This window comes from Anolis sagrei, chromosome X (assembly GCF_037176765.1).
Source record: "Anolis sagrei isolate rAnoSag1 chromosome X, rAnoSag1.mat, whole genome shotgun sequence".
Taxonomy (NCBI): Eukaryota; Metazoa; Chordata; class Lepidosauria; order Squamata; family Dactyloidae; genus Anolis; species Anolis sagrei.
Window position 1 is genome coordinate 32,017,470 of NC_090034.1, and position 21,530 is coordinate 32,038,999.

Sequence of the window (21,530 nt, forward strand, 5' to 3'; positions counted from 1 at the left end):
TGAACACCACCGATGATGGAATCGATGATGAATCAAACTTGGCACACAGAACCACCATGACCAACTGAAATTACTGGAGGGGTTCGGGGGGAACTGACCTTCATTTCTGGAAGTTGTAGTTCACTTATAACCAGAGACACTGTGACCACCACCGATAATGGACCTCGACCTAACCTGGCACACAGAACCCCCATGACCAACTGAATCTACTGGAGGGATTTGAGGGGACTGACCCACCATGGTGGAAGCTGTAGTTCATCCTGCAGCCAGAGACCACACGGACCCCATTGATGATTTATCTAGAGAGCAAACTTACCTAACATGATAAACTTTAAGTACTCGTGGAGTTTCAGGGGGTTAACCTGGCATGATGTGAGTTGCAGTTCACCCACAACCTTATGCATTTTGTACAATTAAAAAATTGACTTTTTCAAATAACCCGGGCAATGCCGGGTACCCAAGCTAGTATAATAATAACAATAATAATACAAGAGTGAAACACGGCCCGCTTTGCCTTCTCAGTTGTCAATGAAAAGGTCATGGGATTTAAGAATTGCTGGACATTTTATCCCCAAATGCAGAGAGAGATATACATATTTAATAAACAAATCAGCATCCTGCCAACTCAGAAAAAGAGGCAAAAGTAGCTGGCTTTCCAGTTCCAACAGATGAAGAAACACAGCAATGAAGGTTTTGAGAAGCCCCTTGTTATGCCAGCGCCCTTTGCCAAAGGAAAACCTGTCCTGCTCGCCAGGCTGCGATGCCAATGTTTAAGACTTCATGAGGATTTGGGAATCGGCACCCCATTTCATGTGCTGCATTTGGAATTCCACACTCAGAGGCACCGGCTGGTTCGATGGAGTCTTCCTTTCTCCTTCGGGAGAGTCCTTCTTCTTTCCCTTTCCTGAAATTACAAGAGAGCGAAATGTGTAGTGTTGGTTCCCCCAATCCTGACTTCGAATTGTGACCCTCCAGCTATTCCCTTGCTATTGGCAATACTGTCTGGGGATATTCGGGCCTACAGTCCAACAATAGCTATGCTGTGCTCCAAGGTGGGGGGTAATAATAATAATAATAATAATTATTATTATTATTATTATTTATTATCATCATCATCGCTACGGCACCAAACTCCTTGTACAGCCCAATGGCACTTGGGAACATCTTTCATATATGGCTCCCTTTCGGGGTCAGTGGTGACAAACATCTGTTGCATTTCCTTTGTCTTATGTTTATTTCTTGGTTTGATCAACGGAGCCCCCCCCCCCCCCCTTTTAAATTCACAGTGTGCTGAGGGCTATTTCAATCACATCATTTCCCAGTTCTTTTCACACAGCATGGGCAAATAAATATAGCATTCTTCTGTGAAATGATTCATTGCAAAAAAAAAATTAATAACAACACTTAACAGAGTTTTGCAGCTGCACTTCATTATATCTGTGCCTCACATGGCCCACTGAATGAAGAACATTTACCGTATTGCATCGCATGATATTCACCACGGCATACTGGTCTGCAAAAAATACAAAAAACCTGCAAAAATTCAAAAAATGTATTCTTTGTTTTCCTCACATAATAATCGCAGAGCTGTTTGAGGCTGATTTTCCCTTCTTTCTCCGAGGGCAAGGCAATTTAAGAACTAAGAATAGAGATTCCTGAAGCTCCATTCTTTTCTCTTCCTCCGATGCTTTAAGGCAGTTTAAGAAACCCAAAATGAATGTATCTGCAACTTGGATCCTCCTTCCTTCCTCATTTCTCCAAAGAATTCCATTTCAGGTTTTGTAAACTGCCTTAAGGCCTTGGAAGAAGGAGGGAAGAGAGAAGAGTGGAGTTTCAGTGGCCTCCATTTCGTAGTTTGCCTTGCTTGTGAAAAAAGAAGGCTGGAAGGAAAAATCAGTCTCAAATGGCTCTACAGTTTAAAAAATACAAACAAACAGGAATTGAGATGTTTCTTTGAAAGTGGATCATCTCATATCCTTCTCCCCTTTCAGGGTTAAGGCGTTTTTTTAAAAAATCCGACATCTTTTTTTTCTTTGCATAATACTCACACATCCCTTTTTTGATGAAAAGGAAAAAGTGCAACTATTATGTGATGAAATATGGTATTTCTCTCATCTGCCCCCATCTCAAACACACCCATATTGACATGGATAAAAGAGGGTTTATCCTGTGCTGGTTTCCCTGCAAACAAAAGGGATCATGACTGCCAACCAAGGGACACCTGGTCACCAGGTAAATACTGTAATTGAAACCATAGAAGCCTAGAGGTGAGACACCATGATTAAAATCAGTATTGTTTCCATACCTATATCAGGGCAACTGAACAAATAGCTGACACTGCTGTCGCACGCTGGGCCTGTGCATAAGACTGTAGACAGGACATAAATTCTGTGTGCCCAACGGGACACCGGGGCTGCCTCATATTAAAGGCCCTTGGATTTCCTTACACAAAGTTCTGTAGAAACTTAAAGTAAGTCCAACAAAGTTCTTTATTAATGAAAACAAACAAGTATTTCAAGGCTTTTTTAACAGTCTATTGGCTCTTTCAATCTTGTCCACAGGGAACAAGCACTATCTTCATAACTGTATACTAACTAATGGGGAAATCCTTAACTTCTAATCTGGGCAGTCTGTCTTTGCCTCTGTTGGCATGGAGCCCCTGCACCCGGTACCAACTGCGTCTGGCTTCCGCGAGCAACCCTTACCAAGCAGAGCTTTGTAGACCTCCAGGGGAAAAGGAGTTCAGGTTTCAGTGATGGCTGACTGAAGTCCCTTCGCAAAGGAGCTGTAAGGGTGTATGATCCTCGGCCAAGCTGTGGGCTGTATAACCCCGGCCAAGCCGTAGAAGACGAAGCTTTCTACAGGAGCTTGGTATTATGTCCTGTGCGAAAGTTTCTCTGTGTGGACTGAACTCAAAAAGGCTCCTATTCCCTCCAAAAACCCAAAAAGGGGCGGGACCAGGGAACCTAACTATAATTGACAGGTGGCTTGCCCTATGATTGCAAACTATAACAGGAAGCCACCCTGCTGCAAAATCCCAAGCCTAGGATTGCAAACAAACATTTAATGCAAAGCAAACAAAATTGGAGCTCCTGATACAGCTGTACCTGCACAGACACCACTTGGAGAGTTATGCAAACCTCAGCCTTTGGTGGCAGGGTCCAAATAAGATTTGAATGAGAGATTGGGAGATAGATGCAAAGATGGATTTACAGCATGGCTGTTCAGAAGAAATGTCCCATCAGGATTTTACGTATTGCAAGCTTAACATCTTCAATGACCAATTGGCTGCTCATGGCAAGAGATCAATTATTTATTTATTTTTTGCTGTGATGGAAATGTGAGACAAATCCAAGAAGATCGACTTGGGAGCCCTCTCCCCCTGGACAGAGATACTGAAGACCTAGTACTTTGTTGTTGGCAACAACTTGTATGTACTTTATATTAATATGCTTTGACTTTGTTGTATCCCACCTCAAGCCATTAGGAGAGGCGGGTAACAAATAAAATGTGTTGTTGTTGCATTCTTTTTGTTGTTGTTGTTGTTGTTGTTGTTGTTGTTGTTGTTGTTGTTATCTGTCTTCATAGCCCTGTCAGCAGCTTATGACACTATAAATCATTGCTTCCTCCTGAAAAAAAAATATCACAAAGGACAACCACCTCACTTGCTTCACAGAAAATCTGCTCCAAACAGGAGCTTTTTTGTTGAGTTCCAGGGTCAGAGAAGCAGATGACAAAAACAGGAGAACAGCTTGCCTCAGGGGAGCTTGCCTGCTCCATCAATGTTCAACATTTACACAAATGACCAGCCACTGCCAGAAGGGAAAGAGAGTTTCATCTATGTTGACGATCCTGCCATCACCGCTCAAGCGGGGATCTTTGAAATGTTTGAACAGAAGCTCTCCGAAGCTTTAGGTGCTCATACTGCCTATTACAGGGAAAACCAGCCAATTCCTAATCCATCTAAAATGCAGACGTGTGCTTTTCATCTTAAGAACAGATAAGCATATCGAGTTCTGAGGGTGACCTGGGAAGGAATCCCACTGGAGCATTGCAGCACACCAAAATACCTGGGAGTTACTATGGACCATGCTCTAACTCGCAAGATGCACAGCTTGATTATCAAGCCAAAAGTGGGTGCTAGAAATAATCTCATATGAAAGATGACTGGCACAACCTGGGGATCACAACAAGACACCAGCCCTTGCGCTTTGCTACTATGCCGCTGAATACACATGCCCAGCATGATATACATTTCACCACATTAAAACAGTGGATGTGGCTCTTAATGAGACATGCTGCATTATCACGGGATGTCTACATTTTACACTGCTGGAGAAATTATAATGTTTAGCTGGTATTGCACCACCTGATATCCATGGAGAAGCAGCCTGTAATGAAAGGACCAAGTAATGGACATCTCTGGCCCATCATATGTTCGGATTTCAACCAGAAAGCCAATGTCTTACATCAAGAAATAGTGTCCTAAAATCTACAGAGATACTTGCAGGAGCATCTCAGCAAGCAAGAATCCAAAAGTGGCAGGCTAAAACCTGGAACCTCAATCAGTGGCTGAGACCGAATGAAAAACTCCCTGCTGGGCGCACAGAAGACTTGAAAGGTGCTAAACAGACTGCGCTCTGGAACCACGAGATGCAGAGCCAGTCTTAAGAAATGGGGCCATGAAGTGGAGTCCACAACATGCAAGTGTGGAGAAGAGCAAACCACAGACCACTGACTGCAATGCAGTCTGAGCCCTGCCACATGCACAATGGAGGACATTCTCACAGCAACACCAGAGGCACTCCAAGTGGTCAGCTTCTGGTCAAATGACATTTTGTACAATGCCAAGTTTTAAACTTTGTTTGTGGCTTTTCTATACATGATAACTGTATTCTCAATTCACTTCTGACACAATAAATAAACAAATAAATATTATTTATACACTCTCGTCATTACCTTTCGCAGGTGGTGGGGTTTTCCGGCCTGCTGCAACCTCTGTCCCACTTTTTGATTTCTTGTCCTTTTTGCCGCCCTTTTTACTATCCTACAGAAGGGACAAGGTTGTGTCTTAGAGAAGGTGGGGCAATGTGGGTACAAAATGCAAAAGGGAAAGACACCAGCACAGTGGGTTTTCGGATTGTGTCCCAGGCCTGTTCTCCCACAATACGGCTTCCTCCATTGCCAGGTACCTTTTCTTTCACAGAGGGGGGACGAGCATTTAAGTCTGTGATCAAGATACCAAAGTTGCACACGACATCCACCAGCGATTCTCCGGCGAGAAGGGAGTCGAGGTTGACGTGGCCAGAACCCAAGGTTTTCAAGATGGGGGGGTCACTTCGTAGCTCTGGCGAAGGAGATTTCTTCTTCTTCTTGTTCCCACCCTATAGGGATGATGAGCAATGTAAGGGTTCATATTTTCAATCTTAGCTATTGCTGCCCAGGTTTGGATTGTCTTTGTGGCGCTTTCCTTTTTCCATTTGCCTCATACACTTCCCCCTCTTTTTTCTTCCTCTTCCCTTCTTTTTCTTTAGGACCCTTTCCTTCCTCCATTTCCCTCAAACAGCTTCTCCCTCTCTCTTTTCCTCCTTTCTTTCCTTCTTCCCTTGTTTTCCCCTCATGCACCGTCCTTTCCTCCTTCCTGTCTCTTCCCTTCTTCTTTTTTATCCCTCCCTTTCTTCCTTTCCCCCTTTCTTTTCCTTCCCCCCTTCCTTCCCCCCTCCTTCCTTCCTTCCTTCCTTCCTTTCCTTCCCCTTTCACCTTTCCCTTTCCCTTCCCCTTTCTTCCTTTCCTTTCTTCCGTTCCTTTCCTTTCTTCCTTTCCTTTTTTCCTTTCCTTTTTTCCTTTCCTTTTTTCCTTTTCTTTCCTTTTCTTTCCTTTCCTTCCCTCATACCTTTCCCCCTTTCCCTTTTCTCTCTTCATCCATTCTTTCCTTTCAAGTGAGAGTCTCTTAGTTTCAAGCACACACACACACACACACCTTCCAAACAATAAATCTTAATTAAATTGCTTGCTTCCTTGTGGTATGGATGTCCTAGCTATGACCTTTGAGGTCTCATAGTGTGTCTATTTTGCATTCCAATATCTCAGCATTTCTCACCCTGGGTGTCGAGACCCCTGGTGGGGTCGTGAGGGAGTTTCAGAGGGGTTGCCAAAGACCACCAGAAAACATATATTTCTGATGGTCTTTGACAGAGAAGGCTGAAGATCTCTCCGCCTCTCCTTCTCTTCCTTTTTAGAAATAGATGGCAAATCTTCGAATCAAAAGCCCTCTTCTGCTGGGATTGACCAGCCTCTCAGCCAAGGGGAGGGCTGTTTCTGAGACTCCAAGTGGGGAGGGGAGAGCAGGCATGCTCGGTGAATGGCAGCATGGTGTGCATGTGTGGGCAAGGGAGAGAATGCGAGGCAGGAGGGAGGCCTGCGCCAGTAACTCCCTTCAAGGCTGTCATGTATCATGTTCTGCAGTTGATGGTGGTTGGTGGTGGCAGGCCTAGCAGTTGGTGATGGAAGGGTTAATGTTCTGGAACAGCTGTTCCAGGAGCTCCAGATTTATTTGCTGTGTTTGCATGTTTGTGTGCAATCCCATGCTTGGGATTTGTAGCAGGGGGTTTCCTGTTATAATTTGCATTTATAGGGTAAGCCACCTGCCAGTTATAGTTAGGTTCCCTGATCCCACCCCTTTTTGAGTTTTGGAGGGAAAAAAGCCATTTTGAGTTAGTTCTCACAGAGAAGCCTTTCACACAGGACATAGAACAAAGTGGCTCCTGTAGAAAAGCTTCGTCTTTTACAGCTTGGCCGGGGTTATACAGCCCTACAGCTTGGCCGGGAGACATACAGCCACAGCTTGGCTGAGGGACTTCAGCCAGCCATCACTGGGAAGTGAACATCTTCCTCCTCCTGGAAGTTCTGCAAAGTCTCTGTTTGGTAAGGGCCCTTCGCGGCAACCATAAAGCAGATTGGACCGGGTGTAGGGGTCCCACGCCAACAGAAGAGAAGACAGATTGCCCAGGTAGAGGTCGAGGATTTTCCCAACAGTGAAGGAACAGTTGCCTGCCTTTAGACTAGCCTATAGACAGTTAAGAAAGCTTTAAAGTACCTGTTTGTTTCATCAATAAAGAACTTTGTTGGATTTACTTTAAGCATTCTAAAGACTCTGTTTGGGGGAATCTAAGGGCCTTTGATTTGAGGCAGCCCCGGCGTCCTGTTGGGCACAAAGAATTTATGTCCTGTGTACAGTCTAATGCACAGGCCCAGCGTGCGACAGCACAGTTAATGTAAGTCTTAGTTCTAAAGGGTTGAGTAATCTATAAGTAAGAGTTCATGGGTGAAAGCAATTAAGGGTGGAGGTATGCAAGAGATAGGTTGCAGCTGGGTGTTTCTGAATATAATGAGTTAGCCTTGGGCCTGATCTTTGGGAGAAAAGTATTTGTCTTATTTGGTGGTAGATGCTGCTGGTTTTTCCCCAGGTTTCTGGATTTTTGGTGTTCTGACCTGTCTCTTGAACCTTTGGAACCCTAGAACCTTAGATCTTTGGACTGGCTTTTGACTACAATATAGACTCTTGATTCCTAGGACTTTGCTTATTGAACTCTCAGCATTTGACCACTGGACTGGACCCTGTAACTTTTGCTATTAGTTTTTGCTTTATAATCTGTGGCTGAGTGCTATCTTTATGTTTTATATTTTGGATTATTAAAAAAGCCAGACAGTAAGTGCTGCTTTAATTAAATTGTTTAGCACAAACTGGGAGTTTGTTTGGTTCATCTCTGCCTCTGTATCGGCAGAGCCCTGGCATCGTGACAAAGGCATGGGGTTCTGTGTGGGAAGTTGGGCCCAAATCTTTTGTTTGGGGGTGGGGGTGGGTTCAGAATGCTCTTCATTTATATAATTAACTGTAGGTTAATTATAAATTCCAGCAACTATAACTTCCAAATGGCAAGGTCTAGTTTCTCCAAACTCCACCAGTGTTCACATTTGGGCATATTGAGTATTTGTGCCAAGTTTGGTCCAGATCCATCATTGTTTGAGTTCACAGTGCTCTCTGGATATAGGTGAACTACAACTCCAAAAGTTAAAACTCAATCCTCCCCCCCCCCGCCACACACACACACACACAACCCCACAAGTGTTGAAATTTGGACATATCAGGTATTTGTGCCAAGTTTGGTCCAGTGAATTAAAATACATCCTACATATCCGCTATTTACATTACGATTCATAAGGCTAGCAAAATTACAGTTATGAAGTAGCAACAAAAATAATTTTATGGTTGGGGGTCACCACAACATGAGGAACTGTATTAAGGGGTCGTGGCATTAGGAAGGATGAGAAAAAAACTCTAAAATTACAACAGCAAAACAACAGAGAGGAAACAACCAGGCACAGATTAACACCTCCCAGCAAGAGATTTTCCCAGGCTCAGCCAGGCCTTCAAATGCTAATGAAGGTGATCAGCTGAAACATCCACACCTAACTGCAGCAGGGAAGAGCTCCTTGCCCCACCTCAGGCATTCCACAGATATATAAACCCATTGTCCTAATTCCAACAGACCTCACTACCTCTGAGGATGCTTGCCATAGATGCAAGCGAAACGTCAGGAGAAATGCCTCTAGAACATGGCTCTATAGCCCGAAAAATACCCACAAGAACCTAGCGATTCCAGCCATGAAAGCCTTCGACAAAACATTGCAATCGCTAATCCTTTCTATCTACATACTGCCCACTTTAGCTTGCATTTGAGCACTGCACCCATAGAGACCTAGAGGCCAGTAGACAATCCCTTCTATCACTCTACTGCCATCTTGTGGTTGTATCTGCGCACTGCCCTTGCCCCAAACAGGGCAGACTTTGTTGTTGAAACCACATAACCATTTTACATTGAACAAGGAAAGGTATGTGTGCCAAGTTTGGTCCAGATCCATCAAGCTGTGGAAGAGCCATTGTGGTACCAACACACACACATACATACTTTGACTTTTATATATCTACAGGTGAACAATTAAGAATCCAATTTCTGATAAATTAGGTACGAGTTAGAGTGAGGTAGGTTCAGACATCACCACAAACCAGCATTCAGCAGATGTTTTGGTTTACCAAGGCTAGCTATCAATGCCTGATGGTTCCCCATTTGTGACAGGAGCAACTAAACAAATTCCTTTGATCTGTGCTTTGTTCAGCGTGATGAACCCAGCAGCGGTCAGCAAGCTGACTTGTAGCTTTCCTGGATATAATTACACAACAGGTGAATCCAGGAGGGGCACCCTGAAGCACAGGCTTTGCAAATGGGGAGAAGCTGGTGTAGGAGTGTCACGGGACACTGGCATCGCCTACAAGTCCATGAAACTGTCTCAGTTGCACAGAAGAGTGGCTCCATTCTGCCACTTGCTGGGAGATGTACCCAGGTGTCTAATCATGATCACCTTTCCAGCGTCTTTTCCTTTCTCCGTTTTTCCTTTCTCCGTTTTTCCTTTCTCCGCTTTTCCTTTCTCCTTTTTCCCTTTCTCTCCTTTGCCAGCTTTCTCCTTCTCTGCTTTCTTTTTCTCTGCTTTCCCCTTCCCTTTCTTGTTTTGGCTTTCGTCGGGAGTGACGACAATAGGCCAGGACACAATCTGATGAAAGAAAAGAGAATTCCTGAAGCTACAACACGCTGAAAGCCTAGTCAAAATGGAAATTAAAAAAAAAAACCCACTGTACATGTTAGCGTGTGTCTTTGGGTTTAAAATCCCAAATCTCCCTCTGCTCTTGGAATGCTCCGCCCTCTTCCTACTAAAATAAGAATATACCCGGATTTCACTGCATAATGTTCGCCACTGCATAATAGTCACACTCTCATTTTTTGGGTGCCCAAAATTGTATTTTTTTTTATTTTCCTTGCATGATAGCCACATCCCTGATTAGGGTTTGTAAACTGCCTTAAAGTTTTGGAGGAAGGAGAGAAGAGTGGAGCTACAGAGACCTGTTTTGTAGTCTGTAAGAGAAAGGAGGAAGGGAGAATCAGTCCCAAAGGACCTGCAGCTCAAAAAAAAAAAAAATAGAGCTGTGTTGTCAAAGGCTTTCATGGCCAGAATCACTGGGTTGCTGTGAGTTTTCTGAGCTGTCTGGCCATGTTCCAGAAGCATTCTCTCCTGACGTTTTGCCCACATCTATGGCAGGCATTCTCAGAGGTTGTGACGTCTGTTAAAAACTAGGCAAGAGGGGTTCATATATATATATATATATATCTGTGGAATAATATCACAGATATATATATATGAACTAGTTGCCTAGTCTCCAACAGAACTCACAACCTATGAGAATGCCTGCCACAGATGGGACGAAATGTCAGGAGAGAATGCTCCTGGAACATGGCCAGACAGCCTAGAAAACTCACAGCAACCCAAACATAGAGCTGTTTGTTTGAATGGCCACACACACACACACACACATATCCCTGTGGAATAATGCTCAGGGAGGGAGAAAGAACTCATGTCTGAGGCAAGTGTGAGTATTGCCATTGACCAGCTTGATTAGCATTGAATGGCTTTGCAGTTTCAAAGCCTGGCTGTTGCTGCCTGGGAGAATCCTTTGTTGGGAGGTGTTATCTGGTCCTGATAGATTCTTGCCTGGAATTCCCCTATTTTTTGAGTGTTGCTCTTTATTTACTGTCCTGATTTTAGAGTTTTTAAAATATTGGTAGCCAGATTTTGTACATTTTCATGGTCTCCTCCTTTCTGTTGGAATTGTCCACATGCTTGTGGAGTTCAATAGCTTCTTTGCATAGTCTGACATGGTGGTTGTTAGAGTGCTCCAGCTTTCCTGTGTTCTCCAATAATATGCTGTGTCCAGGTTGGTTCATCAGGTGATCTGCTATGGCTGACTTCTCTGTTTGAATTAGTCTGCAGTGCCTTTCATGTTCCAGACAGGAAACAATCAGGGCCAGATACCACCTCCCAACAAAGGATTCCCCCAATCAGGAAGCAGATAGGCTTTGAAGTTGCAAGGCCATTCAATTCTAATCAAGCTGGCCAATGGCAAATTTCCCTCTTGCCTCCAACAGGCAAGAGTTTTTTCTCCCATCCTGGACATTCCACAGATATATAAAACCCACTTGCCTAGTTTCCCACAGACCTCACAACCTCTGAGGATGCCTGCCATAGATGTGGGTGAAACGTCAGGAGAGAATGCTCCTGGAATATGGCCAGACAGCCCAGAAAACTCACAGCAACCAAAACATAGAGCTGTTTGTTTGAGGATGGATCATCTCTCCTCTTCCCCTTTTAGGGTTTTTTTTTTTTTTGGGGGGTCGTGTCAGGAGCGACTTGAGAAACTGCAAGTTGCTTCTGGTGTGAAAGAATTGGCCATCTGCAAGGACGTTGCCCAGGGGACGCCTGGATGTTTTGATGTTTTATCATCCTTGTGGGAGGCTTCTCTCATGTCCCCGCATGGGGAGCTGGAGCTCATCTGCGCTTTCCCTGGATTTGAACCTGCAACCTGTCAGTCTTCAGTCCTGCTGGCACAGGGGTTTAACCCACTGTGCCACCGGGGGCTCCTGGGATTAGGCTAGTGGTTCTTAAATTGTGGGTCTCCAGGTATTTTGGCCTATAACTCCCAGAAATCCCAGTCAGTTTACCAGCTGTTAGGATTTCTGGGAGTTGAAGGCCAAAATATCTGGGGACTCACAGGTTCAAAACCACTGGGTTAGGCATTTTATTTAAAAACAACAGAAACTGGAGAATCAAAGGCAATTTTTTTCCTCCGTAACAGTCACACCCTTTTTTTTATGGATAAAAGGGAAAACAGTGTGATTATTATGCAATGAAATAATGGATTTCAATCTGAGTATACATTTCTCCTATATCCCCACATATGTTTTGAAAGCAAAAGTTTCATATCACCAGTGTCTGTCCAAGTGGGCTGGTGCCTCACCAAATGACAAAGCCTATAATTCTACAGCATCGAGCCTTCACAGTTCAAAGTGGCATCAAACTGCATTAATTCTACAGTGAACATGCACCCCAAGTAATAAAACTCTGCCTTTTCAAACCTTTTCCTCTACAATGGCCACATTGGTCCCAGTGAGAAGATAGGCCTTCAAAGCAATCAGGTCTCTGGTGACATGCTCTTTCCTATATTCACACTTGATGGTCTCTGCCCAGGGCTTTCGGGGGGTGCAATGAACATTTGCTGGGAGGAAGAGGAAAGAAAAGGAAGGGATTGAAGGAAAACACTTCTTCGGAACAGAAGAGAGAAAATGAATTTGCCAGGATCTTTCACAAGACCCCTTCACACACTGATCATGTGAAGGACCAGAAGAATAAACATACGTAACAATGAAAGAGCACTGATTATATTGGCTATTGTTTCCACAGGATTGACCAACAATCCAGGATAATGATACGAAAAGACAGATTAGCAATTGATTCAAGAACCAGTTTGAATGTTCAGCTCACGAATTGCGAGCTGCAACTATACTACAATAATCTGAATGTTAAATTCAGATTCTCACTTTATTGTGCTTTAATTTTTATTCCATGGCGCAACTGCGGTGGTGCAATGAGTTAAACCTTTGTGCTGCTGAATTGCTGACCTGAAGGTTGGCTGAACTGCTGACCTGAAAGTTGGCAGTTCAAATCCAATCTAGCCAACCTAGCAGTTTGAAAGCATGCAATGTGAGTAGATAAATAGGTACTGCTTTGGCGGGAAAAGGCAAAAAGCAATCTTGCCGGCCACACAACCAGGAGGTGACAACACATGCTCCTCGGCTTGAAAATGGAAAAAGCACCTCACCAGAGCCAGAGATGAGCACTGCCCCAGAAGCCGGAAATGAAAGGCGAAGCCCCTGCCTTTGTTTGTGTTTGTGTGTCTCATCATATATGATTGTAAAGGCATATATGTATGTAAATGCTGTAATCCGCTGAGTCCCCTAGGGTGAAGGGCAGAATATAAACAAAGTGTGTTATTTATTATTATTATTATTATTATTATTATTATTATTATTATTTTAATATGTGTAGGAATATGTTTTAATATGTGCTTTTTATGAAATGCATTTTAGTAGAATCATAGAATAATAGAGTTGGACAAGACCCCAAGGGCTGTTCATTTCAACCCCATTCTGCCACACAATCAAAGCATTCCTGACAGATGGCCTTCCAGCCTCTGTTTGAAAGCCTCCAAGGAAGGAGCTTTCACCAGACTCCAAATCAGAGGGTTTCACTGCTGAACAGCTTTTCTTACGATCAGGAAGTTATTCCTAATGTTCAGGTGGAATCTCCTTTTCTGTCATTTGAATCCATTCTTCCACTGAGTCCTAGTCTCTAAGGCAGCAGAAAACAAGTCTGCTCCCTCTTCCTTATAACATCCTTTTGTATTTAAACATAGCTATCATGTCTTCTCTCTACCTTATCGTCTACAGGCTAACTTTATGATGTATTTTAACTATGTTGTGCCTTGTCCGAGCTGCAAGGAGAGGTGGGTTATTGTTATGTTGTTGTTGTTGTTGTTGTTGTTGTTGTTGTTGTTGTTAATAATAATAATAATAATAATAACAATAATAAATAGGACCCCCATATCTGCAAGAAATACATTCCTGGATTTCATGGAGATAAGCAACATCCTGGATAGTAGGGAGCCTTGCTGATATGCAAGACTTCTAGTTCATGTATAAATATGTGAGAGGAAGCCACAGGGAGGAGGGAGCAAGCTTGTTTTCTGCTTCCCTGGAGAGTAGGACATGGAACAATGGCTTCAAACTACAAGAGAGGAGATTCCATCTGAACATGAGGAAGAACTTCCTGACTGTGAGAGCCGTTCAGCAGTGGAACTCTCTGTGTGGTGGAGGCTCCTTCTTTGGAAGCTTTTAAACAGAGGCTGGATGGCCATCTGTCAGGGGTGATTTGAATGCAATATTCCTGCTTATTGGCAGGGGGTTGGACTGGATGGCCCATGAGGTCTCTTCCAACTCTTTGATTCTATGATTCTATGATTCTAGTCCAAAAATACAATACAGTTGTGCTGGAGGACCTAGGAAATGCCTAAGGTCCTCGGGGGGGGGGGGGTGTCTTCTGTATTGCTCTCGTAACACGCTGACCACTTAACAACATGGTTGGAGTTTCCCCTCAAAGCAGATGGAGTGCTTTAAACTCACCCTTCTCTGAGCTGGTGACTTGTGATTCAGAAGATCTATGCAGACGTCCCAAAAGGCCTATCCTGTGACTTCTTAGGGCTACCGGATCCCCTCTGAATAATTCACCAGTGTGGCAGCACGAACATGGAGCCTGCCACAATCTCACCTGATGGAGCACCATCACTAGCAGGATCATTCTTACAAGAAGAGTGACTAAATCAACCCAGCAAGAAAACTCACAAACTCTGATTTATTATTATTATTATTATTATTATTATTATTATTGGGTTGCTGTGAGTTTTCTGGTCAGGCCATGTTCCAGAAGCATTCTCTCCTGACCTTTCTCCCACAGCTATGGCAGGCTTCCTCAGAGTTTGTGAGGTCTGTTGGAAACTAGGCAAGAGGGGTTTATATACCTGTGGAATAATGTCCAGGATGGGAGAAAGAATTCTTGCTTGTTGGAGACAAGTGTGAATGTTGCCAGCTTGATTAGCATTGAGTAGCCTTGCAGCTTCAAAGCCTGACTGCTTCCTGCCTGGGGGAGTCATTTGTTCAAACTTGCCTCCAACAGACAAGAGTTCTTTCTCCCACCCTGGACATTATTCCACAGATCTATAAACTCCACTTGCCTAATTTCCAACACATCACACAACCTCTGAGGATGCCTGCCATAGATGTGGATGAAATGTCAGGAGAGAATGCTTCTGGAACATGGTCATACAGCCCGGAAAACTCACAGCAACCCAGTGCTTCCAGTCGTGGAAGCCTTCAACAACATAATATTATTATTATTATTATTATTATTATTATTATTATCATGTATTTATACGCTGCCTTTTATTTACCAAAGGAGACTCAGGCTGAATCTATCCTGCCATATAATACAGTTTCTGATACCAAATGATCTGCTTTGAACTGGATTATATAGCAATGTAGACTCACACCCAGTTCAAAGTAGACTATCTGGGATCAGCTACTGGATTATATGGCAGTGCAGATCCAGCCCCAAAGTGGGAGACATTCAGATCAAAGCAGAGACATCCAGATATCAAGCCCCCACCAGCTTGAGCAGGCATCTCCGTTTTCGACAGCACCTCCAGAGACTGGGGCTGCCAGCTGCTGGTTTGCTTCATCAGCACCGGGGAGCTCTTCGTCTTCAGCAAAGTTGAGGGCGTGCGCTGGGATAACACCACCTGAGATGAAAAGGCACCAAATCAATCATTCATCCTACGGACGGCCTGCCTTTGTCCTACCAAGGTGGCATGCAAGATGTCAGTTTTTATTATTATTTTTTAAATTGAAAGCAAGAATTCGGTGAAATATATACTATAAATATGTATTAAAACAATTCTGTTAGGAGTGCATAGTTAAAAATGGTATCACACTTCACCTCGCAGCAGCCTTTACGGGACAGACAGGTATATTTTGACTTTTGTATATATAGATGTTTTAAAACAGGCCTGCACAACCTGTGGCCCTCCAGGTGTTTTGGACTTCAGCTCCCAGAATTCCTGGCCATTGGAACAGCTGGCTAGAGCTTCTGGGAGTTGGAGGCCCACAGGTTGTGCAGGCCTGATTGAAAACACACACACACAAGTCAAAGTATGCTGTGAGGTGAAGTGTGTTGTCACTGAATTGGCTGTTGCTAGGTGAAGTGCCCCTCTGTAAAAACAGAGAATGCACAAGAAAGTATAGACTTACTACAAAAGAGACAAAACTTCAATTCCTGAGTATACTAAAGCTATAAAATATTAGAAGAATTAGGGAAGGCAAACTCTACAGGATTTATGGGCATTTTCTTTCCACACGTTGCTTGCCTCCTTCTTCATATTTTTGCTTGGATTGGCAGTCATGGGGGAAGTGGCCCTCTGTAATGTCACTGGGCTGGCTGTTACTAGGTGAAGTGGCCCTTTGTGATGTCGCTGGGAAAAAAGGGTGATGTGTGGTGGGAGAGTAGGGAAGGAAGGAAAGAGCCCCAAAGAGAGCCAAGCTACCATGGAGACATGAAAGGGGGAGGGGAAGGAAAGGAAGAAAGCAAAGGAATTGGGAAGGAAGAGGGGAAGGAAAGGAGGGGGAGGAAAGAAAAAGGGTGGAAGGGTGGAAGAGAAAGGAAAGGGATGAGGTGTGGGAAAGAGAAAGAAAGAATGAACGGACACCCGTGATACGGCAGGTATATATGCCAGGACAAAATAAAAACAGAAGCACACCTCTTTGGAAACTCTTCTGTCAAAGGCCTTCCAAAATAAAGAAGAGCACAGAGATGGGCCACCAAGAAGTCTTTTCCATGTCCCTCCTAACTGCTGCTGTGAAGGCGGTGTGACCAAGAGAAGGCCTTCCCAAACTGGGGGCAGCTCCAAGGGTGTTTGGCAACTATGGTAACTCTTCTTTTCATAAGTCTTTGGTCATGTCTTATCTGACCTGCATCCTGTCTCTTATCTTTTGTGGCTTTGGAAGAAACGGTTCAGCGAGAATGCCCTGCTGCCTAAGGCCACCTGGGAAACCCCTCTGGAAAAAACGTCGCAAGGGAGAATTGAGAGTGACCTTGGCCTCCCTTCAGTCAAGAAGGAACTGTGAGGCCTTTTCCAAGCTACAGTTTACAACTAAGTTTGAGCAGCATTTCTATTTCAGAGACCAACAACCAACAATCTGGTGCAATGAAAATGTCGTCTACTCTGTACTCCTGCGATGTGTCCATATTTCTCAATTATAGCCATTTCGTACCACTTTGATGGCTTTGCTTCCGATTAGTGGAGTCCTGGTCCTTATGGTTTGGTGCCATAGTCTTGGCTAGAGAGTTCTAGCAAAGCAAGCCTCAACCGTTGGTTCTTCACAGGTTTTAGACTTCAACTCTCAGAATCCGGAACCATTGGCTGAGGTTTCTGGGAACTGAAATCCAAAAGACTGTATCACTTCAATTGTAAGATACTATCAATTGTAAGAAGCACTTTAATTTCAGCAGCACCACCAAAATATATATAAGATACACCTGTGATTCTAAGATGCACCCCATTTTTAGAGACGTTCATCTAAAGCAGTGTTCCTCAACCTGGGTCAGGACCCGTGGGGGGGTTGCGAGGGGGGTTTCAGAGGGATCACCAAAGACCATCAGAAAACACATTTTTCTGATGGTCTTAGGAACCACTTTGGCAGAGAAGGCTGAAGATCTCTCCACCTGTCCTCCTCTTCCTTTTTGGAAACAGATGGTGAATCTTCCCACCAAAAACCCTCCTCTGCTGGGATTGGCTGGCCTCTCAGCCAAGGGGAGGGCTGTTTCTGCGACTCCAAGCGGGGGAAGGGAGAGCCGATGTGCTCAACACATGGCCGTATGGTGCACATGTGCAGGTGAGGGAGAGATCGTGAGGTTGGAGGGAGGCTCATTCCCCTTCAAGGCAGGGGGGAAAGCACCCGCATGACATGGGACTGAGGGTAGCCCACTAGCATCAGGAGGAGGAGCAGAAGCAGCTAAGGTAATTCGTAACGCTATTTATTAGAAAAAAGGCAGTCTTTCCTTTTGTTTTTTATAAATGCTCCCATTAGAAAATGCATAAGGATGTGGGTGAACTACAACTCCCAAAATCGTGGCTCAATCCTCCCCAAATCTCACCAGTATTCACAGTTGGCCATGCTGGGTCTGTGTGTCAAGTTTGGTCCAGATCCATCATCAGCTGGGTTCAGTGCTCTTTGGATGCGCGTGAACTACAACTCCCACATGCTAAGGTCAATCACCCCTCAAACCCTGCCTGTATTCATAGTTGGCCAAGTTGGATCTGTGTGCCCAGATTGGGTCAGATACATCAGTTGCTCTGTTGATGTGGGTGAACCATAACTAGCAACCTCTGGGGTCAGTCCCCTCAAAACCCCACCAGTATTCAAAGTTTGGGCGTATCAGGTATTTGTGCCAAATTTGATCCATTGAATGAAAATACATCCTGCATATCAGAGATTTACATTACGATTCATAACAGTAGCAAAATTACAGTTATGAAGTAGCAACAAAAATAATGTTATGGTTGGGTCACAACATAAGGGGTCGTGGCATTAGGAAGGTGGAGAACCACTGATCTAGAGAAAGAAGTGCATCTAAGAACGGAATAAATACAGTACCTAGAGGATTTTATTTTGAATTCCAGCACTAGAGCTTCCTAGCAGAGGACTGACCAATTCCAGGATCCCATAGAAGACTGGGGAAGTACTATCAATGATTTGCAGATTTGTCATTGCTTTTCTCTGTGGCTGAAAGAGTGGAACTTGGCCAAAGTCACCCGGTAGGTTTCCATGGCTGAGTAGAGATTTGAACCTAGATCTTTCAGTTTCCTTGTTTGACACGCATGTTTCTCAAGCAAAGGATTCCTAACCTTGACAGATTCCTTCTCCTGGGTCCTTTCCCCTTTGGCAAACTCGTACGTCACATAGTAGCTATAAGTGATGATTGGCGTTTCAGGCCCACTTTCGACTTCTTCAGGAATTACTGGATAAGGAACGCCTCGGATTCTGCCAACAGAGACAATAATTTTCGTGTGGCGCCTCAGGAGCTCTGCAAAAGGGCAAGAGAGAGAGAAAGGGTCCAATAATTGTTTTAACATCCATTGCGAAGCCTCTAGGCAGGTTTACAGCTTGCGTTGGATATCGGGGGAATGGTTACATGGCTTCAGAGAGTTATTTAAACAAGTCATGCCAGGCAAATCTGATCTCTTTTTTCAATAGAGTTACAAGCTGGGTAGATGCAGGGAACGCCGTGGATGGAGCACCTCTGGATTTCAGGGAGGCCTTCCTTTGACAAGGTCCCCCATGACCTTCTGGCAAACAAAGTACTCCCGTGTGGGCTAAGCAAAACTACGGTTAGGTGGATCTGTAATTAGTTAAGCGAACGAACCCAGAGAGCAATCCTCCCCAATGCTTCTTCTTCATCCTGGAAAGAAGTGGCAAGTGGAGTGCCATCAGCAGGGTTCCGTCCTGGGCCCGGTTCTGTTCAACATCTTTATTAATGACTTAGATGAAGGATGAGAATGCATGATCATCAAGTTTGCAGACAGGACCAAATTGGGAGGGAGAGCCAATACTCCAGAAGACAAGAGCAGAATTCAAAGCGATCTTAAAAGAGTAGAGAGATGATTGGCCAAAGCTAACAAAAGGAAGTTTAACAGTGACAAATGCAAGATACTCCACTTAGGCAGAAAAAAGGAAATGCAAAGATACAGAATGGGGGTCGCCTGACTCAACAGGAGTATGTGTGAAAAAGATCTTGGAGTCCTTGTGGGGAAGAAGGTGAACATGAGCCAACAATGCAGTGCGGCAGATAAAAAAGCCAATGGGATTTTGGCCTGCATGAATAGGAGTTGAGTGCCTAGATCCAGGGAAAGTCATGTTCCCCCCTCTATTCTGCCTTTGTCAGACCACAACTGGAATCACACTGTGTCCCATTCTGGGCACCACAATTGAAGGGAGTTGTTGACTCTAAGCTGGAATGGGTCCAGAGGAGGGCAACTCAAAGGATCAAGGGTCTGGAGAACAAGCCCTATGAGGAGAGGCTTCAAGAACTGGGCATGTTTAGCCTGCAGAAGAGAAGGCTGAGAGGAGACATGATGAGGGCCATGGATCAAAATGTGAGGGGAAGTCATTGTTTTCTGCTGCCCTGGAGACTAGGACACAGAACAATGGCTTCAAACTACAGGAAAGTAGATTCCACCTTAACATTAGGAGGAACTTCTAAGCTGTTCAGCAGCGGAGCTCTCTCTCTGCCCTGGAGTGTGGCAGAGGCTCCTTCTTTGGAGGTTTTTAAGCAGAGGCCATCTGTCGGGGGAGCTTTGAATGCAATTTTTCTGCTTCTTGGCACAATGGGGTTGGATTGGACGGCCCACGAGGTCTCTTCTAGCTCTAGGATTCTATGATTTCTACCTTAAATCTAGAGTTCTAAAGCTAGGAAGGACCATAAAAAAAGATTAATAAATTAAAGCTTGAGTAAATCAAGCCTAGAAGCAAAATTATAGAGGCTATCATACTTTGGACACGCTAAATGGAGGCTATCATACTTTGGACATGCTAAATGGAGGCTATCGTACTTTGGACACAATATGATGTCACATATTGGAAAAGATGTTAACAGTAAAATTAAAGGCAATAAGAAAACAGAGAGATTATGGGATTTATATATCTGTGGAATGTCCAGGGAGGGAGAAAGAACTCTTATCTGTTTGAGGTAGGTGTGAATGCTGCAATTGGCCACCTTGATTAGCACTTAATAGCCTAGCAGTTTCAAGGTCTGGCTTCTTATTGCCTGGGGGAATCCTTAGTTGAGAGTTGATTAGCTGGCCTGATGTTTTTTGTCTGGAATTCCCCTGTTTTGAGTGTTGTACTTTATTTACTGTTATGATTTTGGAGTTTGTGTTTTTTTTTTAAATACTGGTACTTGGCACACCAGGACTGTGGCACAGCTGGCTTGAGTGTCAGCTGCATTAAGATCACTTCTGACCAAAAGGTCATGTGTTCGAAGCCAGCCTTGTCGGAGTGAGCTTCCGGCCAATTGTGTAGCTTGTTGTCGACCTTTGCAACCCGAAAGACAGTTGCATCTGCCAAGTGGGAAATTAGGTACCACCTATGTGTGGGGAGGCTAATTTAACTAATTTACGAGGCTATAAAAAAGATTCCAGCAAAGCATACGGGCAATGCAGAAGTACTTCATCAGTGTCGCAGATGGGCGATGAAAGCGACAGCTCCTCTGGTGGCCAGAAAATGTTAAATAGCCTCTGACTGTCTGTCTATATCTGTTGTGTGTGTCTTTGGCATTGAATGTTTGCCATATATGTGTACATTGTAATCTGCCCTGAGTCCCCTGCGGGGTGAGAAGGGCAGAATATAAATACTGTAAATCAATAATAATAAATACTTTCTCCCACCCTGGACATCATTCCACAAATATATAAAGCCCATTTTCCTAGTTTCCAACATACCTCACAACCTCTGAGGATGCCTGGCACAGATGCAGGCAAAATGTCAGGAGAGAATGCTTCTAGAACATACCCATACAGCCCAGAAAACTCACAACAACCCAGTGATTCCAGCCATGAAAGCCTTTGACAATACAGAGAGATTATGTTATAGTGATATACTCAAGAAAGCTGGAGAATGTGGAGAGTTGTCAACCGCTTTAGGTCTTCTTGACAGAGAGAAAATGGGAAACAAAAACTATAAATCATCATCCTCATCCAAAGAAGTAATGTTTTTGATCTATGCCAAGGGCATCAAATTAAAGTAGAAAACGTCCGTGAATACTTCCCTAGAAGCCAAAATGACTAAACAGAGGCTATCATACTTCACAATACAATGTCACTTATTGGAAAAGACAGTAACAGTAAAATGAAAGGCAATCGGAAATGAGACATATTGATGCAGCTGGGGAATTCAAAGGGTTGCCATCCGCTATGAGTC

At 44.1% G+C, this 21,530-nt stretch overlaps 1 protein-coding gene across 1 annotated transcript in view; it reads right to left on the bottom strand.

Annotated features, from left to right (window-relative positions):
* Window positions 1-510: 510 nt before the first annotated feature.
* The window catches only part of LRRC43 (leucine rich repeat containing 43), a 32,709-nt gene continuing 11,689 nt past the window's right edge, over window positions 511-21,530 (bottom strand). The window contains exons 5-11 of the mRNA XM_060785981.2: window positions 18,461-18,639; window positions 15,166-15,298; window positions 12,024-12,163; window positions 9,421-9,609; window positions 5,193-5,384; window positions 4,960-5,047; window positions 511-904 (exon numbers count right to left, since the gene is read on the bottom strand). Coding sequence (XP_060641964.2) covers window positions 771-904; window positions 4,960-5,047; window positions 5,193-5,384; window positions 9,421-9,609; window positions 12,024-12,163; window positions 15,166-15,298; window positions 18,461-18,639 — 1,055 coding nt within the window. The 3' untranslated portion in view covers window positions 511-770. The remainder of the gene's footprint in view (window positions 905-4,959; window positions 5,048-5,192; window positions 5,385-9,420; window positions 9,610-12,023; window positions 12,164-15,165; window positions 15,299-18,460; window positions 18,640-21,530) is intronic.